At 42.3% G+C, this 10,639-nt stretch overlaps 1 protein-coding gene across 2 annotated transcripts; it reads right to left on the bottom strand.

Annotated features, from left to right (window-relative positions):
• Positions 1–1,160: 1,160 nt before the first annotated feature.
• Positions 1,161–10,298, bottom strand: LOC121780171 (fructose-1,6-bisphosphatase, cytosolic). Of its 2 annotated transcripts, XM_042177684.1 has the most exons (13): positions 9,984–10,298; positions 9,694–9,877; positions 3,404–3,451; positions 3,234–3,308; positions 3,098–3,159; positions 2,929–2,995; positions 2,727–2,840; positions 2,549–2,635; positions 2,059–2,129; positions 1,921–1,986; positions 1,709–1,795; positions 1,553–1,628; positions 1,161–1,379 (listed from the first exon to the last, which is right to left on the bottom strand). In XM_042177684.1, exons 1-13 carry the CDS (start codon positions 10,157–10,159, stop codon positions 1,269–1,271), a joined length of 1,224 nt encoding a protein of 407 aa, XP_042033618.1. In that variant the 5' UTR covers positions 10,160–10,298; the 3' UTR covers positions 1,161–1,268. The 2 variants fall into 2 exon arrangements, with proteins under 2 accessions (XP_042033618.1, XP_042033619.1); XM_042177685.1 differs by having other exon boundaries at positions 9,694–10,298.
• Between the last annotated feature and the right edge of the window lie 341 nt (positions 10,299–10,639).

Below are 10,639 nucleotides of genomic sequence, written 5' to 3'. Positions count from 1 at the left end.
GAGTGGAAGAATTTTCCGACGGCGTGGAGAGGCCAATTTACTAGTGGATACAAGGGCAGCCACCCGACGATGATCCTCGAAGCCGTAGCTAACCATCGGCTCTGGATCTGACATGCGTACTTCGGTGTAGCCGGGTCGAACAACGACATCAACGTCCTCAACTCATCCACCCTCTTCACCGAGCAATGCAATGACAACGGCCCGGCCATCGAGTTCACTGCCAACAGGCGCCAATACCACATGGGGTACTACTTGGCCGATGGCATATACCCAAGTGGCCTGTTTTCCTGAAGACCCCAAGTGGCCTGTTTTCCTGAAGACGATCAGTTGCTCAATCGGTGAGAAGAGAGTTTTATTTGCGCAAAAGCAGGAGGCGGGGCGGAAGGATGTGGAGCGGGCATTTGGTGTGCTCCGATCACGGTGGGCAATAGTGAAAGGGCCGGCGCGTCTCTAGTTCAAGGAAGTCCTCGTTGATGTCATGTATGTGTACATTATCTTGCACAACATGATAGTCGAACATGAAGGTGGGAGCATCACCGATTGGACCGATGATGAAGGTGCATCTAGCTCCTCCAGCACGGCGACCTCTCCCCCCGCTCAAAGATTACCGACGGGCTTCAATGAGGTTCTATCTAGACATGCCTCAATGCGCAACCAACAAGACCATGCTCAGCTCATGAACGACATGATTGAAGAAGTGTAGGCTCGTAACCGTCGTCGCTGAGTTTGCGTATTTTTTTTAATTCGTATTGTAATGTATTAATTTTATAAATGAAATGAAGGTTTTTTCCAATTTTTGTATTTATTTAAATATTCAAATAAAAGAAAATGCTTAGGGCGCCCCTTAGGACGGCTTATAGGGCACTCCACTGCAGGTGAAAGGGTAGGAAGATAAAATGCTGACGTGGCGGTGCCCGCCCCATTGCTGATGCCTTAACCCACCAACACTTTATGAAGGGAAACCATTACTTTGGTTTTTAACATTGCTTCGAAAATCAATGCAATGGATTGCCCCCAAGAAAAAAAAAGTTGTTTGTCTAACCATATCTTCGATAAACATGATTATCAGATTTTATCTACTTGAAACATGTATTCTAATTTTACAATTTTATGATATGGTTATTCATAAACGCGAGATACAAAGATCATAAAGCATTATATATAGGGGAGCCAACTGAAACTATATTCTAAAGAATAGCATTATGTATCACTACAGATAAGAGTTTTATCTGCAAACTGGGTAATTGAAAAGTAGAATTACAATTTCTTTATTTTTGCCCTTCAGCAGCGTACAACGCTTTGATCTCCTCAACGTCGTCATAGCTACCAAGGAATATCGGTGAACGCTCGTGTATCTTTGTAGGAATCAAGTCGAGTGCCTGCAATAAAAATCTTGTATCAGACCATCTATTGTCTGTCACTGCCCAGACCCCGGATCCAAACACAACCAAAACCAACGAAATTACAAGTATGGCACCGAATATGAGTTTGATCTACACCCGTCAGACAGCCTGACAACATTTTGTGATTGTCCAAAAATGCAAGCACTTACCCTTTGTTTCCCCGTAAATGCTTGTCCACCGGCTTGTTCCATCAGATACGACATAGGGAAGACTTCGTAGAGTACCCTGTTTCACATAAATTTTCCTGATAAGTTTATGCCTTTTGATTAGTGACTACGCTTTAAAAAAGTATTGGAGCTTTGTACCGTAGTTTCCCATTTGGGCTTTTCTTATCAGCTGGGTACAAAAAGATGCCTCCATAGAGCAAAGTGCGGTGGACATCAGCCACCATGCTGAAAACAAGAGCACGAGAATGAAAGTTTAAAGCATGAACATAAGTTGTTTCATTACATCATCAAGATCAGTGACGAAAAAGCATGTGTTGAGAGGTTTCTGCAGAATTAAGTTTCCATATTACCTTCCAATGTATCGCAGAGATTTTGCTGGCGATCCATCTTGGGGAAACTTGCATTTTTCCACATACCTGGAGTTTGCATAATAGTAAGTTACAAAAATTGAATACTAACATAAAGGTAATATCTACAATCGCACATACTTTGCGGTTGGTGCATCCCAATTCTTGGCATTTCCTTCATTGACTGAATAAATTTTTCCTTTCTTGGGAATCTGTATCGAAGAATAAAAGTTAAAACCTTGTTAATTGCCAAAGAAATAAGGTGGTTAAACATCAAAGAAAACAGAGGCATTGCTTTGGACATGTAAACTTCATGGTTTAGTGGAGATGAGAACATCAAAACCCAAATTCTGATTTCCAAACCATTTTCAGTGTATGCAAATCGTATCAAGTTGAAAGGCTCCTAAACTGTAAGTTGTACTGCATCTGCCTACCATAAGTGTATGCCAATATCTTTTCTCAGCCATCCACCCAAAATGTATCACTTAAACAGTTAAACTTATGGCCGACGGAGGGAGTACTAGAAAACTTTTATCAACGGATTATGTCAATGGTGCTCGTGTGAGAAGATAATCATATCTAAGGTGCAAAATTGCTTAAACTGGTAAAATAGGGAGGGAGGAGATTCGACCTTAATATCTGGGTGAGTCAATATGAATTCACCAAGAGATGGATCGAGTGTGAACCCATTAACTCCCTTTCCAGTACTAAGAACAAGCTGTATATCAATAGAAAGGGTGAGACTAAGAATTCATCATGCAAAACCACAGCCTTTATCTTCTTTTTTATCAAAAATATAACAGACATACCGTGCAAGAGCTTCCATACATACAGTAGCCTGCAGCTACCATATTCTTCCCAGGCTGCAAGACATCTTCTATCTTTGGGTCAACTCCGTCATTGATTGCATAAATCCCGAAGATCTGAACGTAAGAGAATCACCAAATTAATTAACAAAATATCATGTTTACTACAAATTGTTCTCTGACACTAATTGCCGGGATATCATACAGTTCCAATAGAAACACCACAGTCGATGTTGGATGATCCATCCAACGGGTCAAACACAACACAATACCTGCATATTCAGTGTGAAGTGAACATCACCACCATATATGTTAACAGACAAGGAATTCAACATATTATACTACATCTTTTAGTTAAGAGTGCTGGCACATACTTTCCACGCAGGGCTGGATCAACAAATGTGGCCTCTTCATCCTCTTCGGAGACAAGGATGCACTGCCAGTGATTCACACATTAATAATCATAAAGAATTACGTATATATTTCAAGAGTGAAAAGCATTCAACATACAGTTCGGCCACTGCTGACTAATGCCTTGACAAAGACTTCATTTGAGAGAACATCCAGTTTCTTCTGCTCTTCCCCCTTCATAAACAACAGCAACAAGCTCAAACCCATCATATAGCAAGATCTATCACGGCTAAAGTATACGCATCCAAATGAATGCTGCCGGAATTTACCTGCACATTGGTCTCTCCGGCAAGTCCTATGAGCTTGGCCAAACCGGCCTGTAAAGTGCAAGCTACAATATCAATGGTTTGGATGTAATAATGCAAAAAAAAAAAACCCAGAGCCCATAATGAGGAATTAGATTCTATCCTGGTCCCCATTCAAACAGGGGATATTTTTCCAAATTACAATCAATCAGGCATCTATACTGTGGTCCAATAGTGTTAGTGTTTGAGCTCGTCAAGATCGGATTGAGCTGGTGGAAGAATCAAGTCAGGAAATAGCCGTTGGGAACCGAAACAGAAACTAGCCGTTGGAAACGGTTATAACCGTTTTCGGCAAAAGGAAGCTGTTCGCCAAAAGGTGTTCGCCAGAAGGTGTTCGGCAAAAGGTGTTCGCCAAAAGGTGTTCGCCAGAAGGTGTTCGGCAAAAGGTGTTCGCCAAAGGTGTTCGCCAAAAGCTGTTCGGCAAAGGCAGCTGATCGGCAAAGGAAGCTGTTCGGCAAAGGAAGCTGATCGGCAGAGGAAGCTGTTCGGCAAAGGAAACTGTTCGGCGGTTTTTCTTGATCGGTACTACTTAAGGAAGTTGCGATTCATTCCAGAAAAACAACAACAGAAATCAAAAGTGATAGAGAGAGAATTCAAGAGAGGAAGTGTTATCTTTCAGCTGTGCGTTTTTAGCTCTCGAAGCAAGAAGTTTTCGGGCGAGTTGAGGGTTTTCCATCTTGTAAATTCTTGAGAGTTTGAGTGCTCTTGTTTTGTAATCTCTCGAGTGATCAATAAAGAAACACACCAGATTCTGCCCGTGGATGTAGGCTTACGCCGAACCACGTAATTCGCTTGTGTTCTTCCTTGCATCTTGTCATTTCATTAATTTCCTTTTCGATCGTCACAACCATAAGTTCGTTCTTCACAACGTGGCGCCGTCTGTGGGAACTTCAATCCACGAATTGATCGAGAAGGCACAAAGTTTTGGGAGTTCTTTCTTTGTCCTCAAGAAGGCGCTCAACCTGTTTGAATAATGGCTGCAGCAAGGTTTGATGTTGAAAAGTTCACAGGCCGAAATGATTTTGGCCTATGGAGGCTGAAGATGAAAGCAATCTTGATGCAACAGGGTTTATGGGAAACCCTAAATGGTGGAGGCAGAAATGAGGGGGAGAAGCCCGAGCCTGATGAAAAGGAGAAGGCAAAGGCTCAAGACAGAGAGTACAAGGCATATAGTACCTTGATACTCAACCTCAATGACAGAGTCCTCAGAGAAGTTTCAAAGGAGGAGACAGCGGCTGGAGTTTGGTCCAAGTTGGAGTCATTATACATGGCCAAATCTTTGGCAAATCGGCTGCACCTGAAGCAGAAACTTCTCACTTTCAAGATTGCTGATGGAAAAGGTGTGTTGGAACAGCTCGAAGAATTTGGGAAGTGCATCGATGATCTTGAGAACATTGATGAAGAGATTAAAGATGAGGACAAGGCTCTGATGTTGTTGAATTCCTTGCCACCAAGTTATGAGCATTTCAAGGATGCTATACTTCTTGGTAGAGAGTCCAAGATTGGATATGAAGAGGTGTACTCTGCTTTAAAGCTCAAGGAAATCCAGAAATCTAATCCAAAGTCCACTGAAATGGTGTCTGAGAGTCTGAGTGTTACTGATCACAAGAAGAATGTGAAAAGAAAGTCACAGAAGAAGCCATGGAAAAACAAGACAGCTGACTGGAAAGAGACCAGATCATGCCATCACTGCAAGAAACCAGGCCACATAAAGAAGAATTGTTGGGTTTGGAAGAAGAAGCAGGCCGAGGAAGAGAATGGCAGGAACAATGCTGATATTGCAGAAGAGTTGGTGGTCCCGGAGGCTCTGTGTGTGACTGAGGACATGGAAGAACTTCCATGGATCATGGATTCTGGATGTAGCTTCCACATGTGTCCAACTAGAAGTCATTTTGAGGAAATCAAGAATGCAGCTGGATCAGTTTTGTTAGGAAATGACCAGATATGCAGAATCAGAGGAGTTGGGTCCATCAGGCTTAGACTTCATGATGGCTCCATCAGGTTACTCACTGGTGTGAGGTTTATTCCAGAGATTAAGAGGAATTTGATCTCTATTGGAGTGTTGGATGCAGCAGGATATAATTGCATATTGTCTGATGGGATTATGAACATCATCAAGAATGGTGATGTTGTTATGATGGCTGAGAGAAAGAGAAGCCTATACTATCTAAAGGCAAGTGTGGTTACTGGATCTGTGAATCTGGTATTAGACTTAAGAATGTGGCATCTCAGACTCGGACACTTGGGAGAAAATGGAATCAAAGAATTGGCCAAGAAGGAGCTGATTAAGCTGGAAAATCCCAATGAGCAGTTGGGTTTGTGTGAGCAATGTGTGCTCGGAAAGAGTAAGAAACTGCCCTATGGGAGAGGAATTCACAGCTCAAGGTCACCACTAGACTATGCCCACAGTGACTTGTGGGGCCCAGCTACACCAGCTTCATTGGGTGGAGGTAGATACTTTCTATCCATTATTGATGATTTTTCTAGAAAATTATGGGTGTTTATCTTGAAGGAAAAGTCAGAGACATTCATGAAATTCAAGGAGTGGTGTAGGGAAGTGGAAGTGGAGAAAGGGTGTTCTTTGAAGTGTTTAAGAACTGATAATGGGCTGGAGTTTCTGAGTGGGGAGTTTGATTCTTTCTGCAAGCAGAAGGGTATGAAGAGGCATAGGACATCTCCATCTAATCCCCAACAGAATGGAGTCGCTGAGCGCATGAATAGAACCATCCTAGAGCGAGTTAGATGTATGCTCTTTGGCTCTGGAATGGCTAAGAGATTCTGGGGTGAGGCTGTGAGTATGGCAGCAGTCCTCATCAATAGAAGCCCTTCTTCAGCTATAGCTTTTGACACTCCTGATCAGAGATGGTATGGAAAGGCCATGGATTATTCGAATATGAAGATTTTTGGTTGTATGGCTTATGCACACATCAGGCAAAGTAAGTTGGAGCCAAGGGCCTTGAGATGTGTGATGATTGGATACCAAAGGGGAGTGAAGGGCTACAGGCTGTGGTGCATAGAGCCAGGAAATCAGAAAGTTATTATCTCTAGAGATGTGCAATTTGAAGAAAGTAGGATGCCATTTCTGGAAAAGGCTCAAGAGAGCCAGAGGCCATCTCATTCTGAGAAAGAACCAGAGCCTGAGAGGATGGTGGAGATGGGTGTTCCAGAACCTGAGGAGGCTGAGGAATCAGTTCAGGTGGAGGTTTCTGGAGCAGATAGAACTGCTGAGCCTGAACAGCAGATGGGAAATCATAGTGAGCAAGAAGAAGCAGGTGCTGATGTGTTGAACCCTGAGCAGCAGGATTTGGGTGACTATGTTCTAGCCAGAGATAGGGTCAGAAGAATCCCTAAACCATCTACAAGATACAGTGAAGAAGAATGCTTGCTATATGCACTATGTGTTGCAGAAAACATAGAGTATGCAGAGCCTTCAAGCTTCAAGGAAGCTATGAGTTCTAAGGAGAGCAAGCAGTGGATGGAGGCTATGATAGATGAAATACAGTCCCTGATCAAAAACAAGACATGGGTGCTTGTGAAGAGACCTTCCACACAAAAACCAGTGAGTTGTAAGTGGATATACAAGAAAAAGTTGGAGGTTGGGAACAAGATTAGGTTCAAAGCTAGGCTTGTAGCTCGGGGGTTCACACAAGAGGAGGGAATAGACTATAATGAAGTATTTTCTCCAGTGGTAAAGCATGCCTCAATCAGAATTTTGCTAGCTATAGTTACTCAAAGAAGTTGGTTTTTGGACCAACTTGATGTGAAGACAGCCTTCCTTCATGGAGAGCTTGAGGAAACTATATACATGAATCAGCCAGAGGGATTTGTGATACATGGGAGTGAAGATAAGGTTTGTCTACTAAAGAAAAGTCTATACGGTTTGAAGCAAGCAAGTAGACAATGGCATATCAAGTTTGATGAACATATGCAGAGTATGGGATTTATAAATTCCAGATATGATAGTTGTGTCTACTTCAAATCAAAGTCTGAGGGACCTGCTGTGTATTTGCTATTATATGTAGACGACATCTTGCTTGCTGGACCAGATAGACAGGAGCTAGATAGGGTGAAAGCCTTATTGAAAAAGGGATTTGAAATCAAGGATCTGGGGAGTGCTAGCAAGATTTTGGGAATGGATATATTCAGAAGTGCAGATAAGAGGGTGTTGTGGTTGTCCCAAGAAGGCTACATTCAGAAAGTACTGCATAAATATCAGATTGACAAGAGTAGAACAACCTCAGTTCCACTATCACAACAGACTAAGCTGTCCAAATCACAATGTCCCAGAAATCAGCAAGAAGAAAGAGAGATGAGCCAGATACCTTATTCCAACATAGTTGGGAGTGTGATGTATATGATGATATGCACAAGGCCTGATATTTCTCATGCGGTAAGCGTGGTGAGCAGATACATGTCCTGTCCGGGAAGAGAGCACTGGTTGGCTTTGAAAGGGATTCTCAAGTATCTTAAAGGAAGTAGTGATCTGGGAATAATGTTCAAATCAGAGAATGAAGGAGATAAGGATAGCATTATTGGGTTTTGCGATTCAGATTATGCAGCTAACCTTGATAATAGGCGCTCACAATCTGGGTACATATTTACCTTGTTCGGCTCCGCGGTGAGCTGGAAGTCTAATCTCCAATCCGTAGTGGCTCTATCGACGACGGAGGCAGAGTATATAGCTCTTGCTGAGGCAGTAAAGGAAAGCTTCTGGCTTAGGGGTATAGTTGGTGATTTTGGGGTGAAGCAAGAGAATGTTGTGATCAAGTGCGACAGCAATAGCGCGATTTGTCTTTCGAAACATCAGACATATCATGAACGCAGCAAACATATAGACGTGAGGCTGCATTTCATTCGAGATGAGGTTGAGAAGGGTGCGGTGAAGATTGAGAAGGTCAGCACCGAGCACAATGCGGCTGATGCACTTACTAAAGCCCTACCGAGATCCAAGTTCCGACATTGCTTGGATTTGGTTGGGGTGGTCCGAAATTTGTAAGTATGTGAAGGAAGGTGGAACTGGTGGTGATGGATCTTAGATTGCTCAAAGGTGGAGGATTTGTTAGTGTTTGAGCTCGTCAAGATCGGATTGAGCTGGTGGAAGAATCAAGTCAGGAAATAGCCGTTGGGAACCGAAACAGAAACTAGCCGTTGGAAACGGTTATAACCGTTTTCGGCAAAAGGAAGCTGTTCGCCAAAAGGTGTTCGCCAGAAGGTGTTCGGCAAAAGGTGTTCGCCAAAAGGTGTTCGCCAGAAGGTGTTCGGCAAAAGGTGTTCGCCAAAGGTGTTCGCCAAAAGCTGTTCGGCAAAGGCAGCTGATCGGCAAAGGAAGCTGTTCGGCAAAGGAAGCTGATCGGCAGAGGAAGCTGTTCGGCAAAGGAAACTGTTCGGCGGTTTTTCTTGATCGGTACTACTTAAGGAAGTTGCGATTCATTCCAGAACTAACAACAACAGAAATCAAAAGTGATAGAGAGAGAATTCAAGAGAGGAAGTGTTATCTTTCAGCTGTGCATTTTTAGCTCTCGAAGCAAGAAGTTTTCGGGCGAGTTGAGGGTTTTTCATCTTGTAAATTCTTGAGAGTTTGAGTGCTCTTGTTTTGTAATCTCTCGAGTGATCAATAAAGAAACACACCAGATTCTGCCCGTGGATGTAGGCTTACGCCGAACCACGTAATTCGCTTGTGTTCTTCCTTGCATCTTGTCATTTCATTAATTTCCTTTTCGATCGTCACAACCATAAGTTCGTTCTTCACAAATAGAATCTTTTTGTTCACTTTTATGAAGCACAGTAAATGCCTAAAAGTGGAATTTGGGGAAACCTGAGAATGGTTTTATCTGGATAAAAAGTTTTTTATCAGCCAAGAACGTCATCGTGAATACACAGATTTCATAAATGGCATTTCACAACACCCTGTGAATTCGTCTAGTAATAACGATTCTAGTCAAAATCAGATTCACTATCAGTAAATTCCGTGAACACAAATTGCTACAACACTAGGAAGCTGCAACTCTGGAACAGCGTGATGATTTTTCAATTATAAACTCAATATGAAATCAAAGATCTCCAATCAAAAGGAACACAAATCTGCAACGAGAATCAATCTCATCCTCATCATAATCACCTGAATTCACCGTCCCAATTTTCAGTGAATATCCCAAAATCCCCAAATCACATCCCCAAAACATCAAAACCAAAATCCAATAAACCTAATCTCAATATCAGTCAACAAAACGAAACAACACAATCGAATTCCAAACCTTGTTAACCGCAGTGCAAACGAATTTGCAACCGAGAACAATATGACTAAGCAAGATGGTGAAGTCTCCGCGCGATTCCGGGTGCTTGGACTGCTCGTTCAACACATAGCGTGTTATGGTCATCAAATCCGTACGGTGAGCATCCGCCGCGTGATCCATCGCAACACAACACCACACAACCAACCTATACGTACAAAAAAGTGTATGTATATCTCAATCTGCGAATTAAGCCACTCTCTACTCTATAAAATAACCGCCACTCCAACACACATATCTATACATATACATACAAATGGAATGTATCTATAGCCCACGATATTAGCTGGTATAGTTGGACCGCGATTCGAGGAAACGAAACGTGACACAGAAAATACGCAGGGGTGCGTGTGTGTGTGTGTGGATAGGGATGAGATGAGGTAGTTGTGGAGGGAAAATTGAGGGCTATCTGGATGAATTTAGCGAGCATCAACGGTGACACGTGGTGGCAATTGATCGTCACCGGATAATTACATCAACATAGAATCTGAATTCGATTATTGTGAAAAAGAATTAAATGATTTGTTTGTTTGTATTCTCCATCTCCATCGATAGAACGTCAGTTTGTAGTTTTGTTTGGGTGAGAAGCGGTTATGGCGCTTTTGTCTGGTTTTGGTGGTGGATGACGGCAGCCGTGTAAGCAATCTAGTGTGGGAGGGAACATGGTATGTGCTGTATACATCATAAAAGTACTTTCTTTTCTATTGAAGATGTTATCTGTCCGTCCCATTAGAAATGAAACGTTTTCCTTTTTAGTTTGTCCCAATAAAAATGAAACGTTTCCTAAAATAGAAACATCTCTATCTCTACTTTTTCATCTCTCTTACTTTACTCTCTCTTCATTAACTCACAAAACACTACATAAAAACTCATATTGATTCTCAAATGTTGCATATTTAATGAGACGGAG

This window comes from Salvia splendens, chromosome 19, assembly GCF_004379255.2.
Source record: "Salvia splendens isolate huo1 chromosome 19, SspV2, whole genome shotgun sequence".
NCBI lineage: Eukaryota > Viridiplantae > Streptophyta > Magnoliopsida > Lamiales > Lamiaceae > Salvia > Salvia splendens.
The sequence above is the reverse complement of the archived record's forward strand: the minus strand, read 5'-3'. Positions and strand labels throughout refer to the sequence as shown.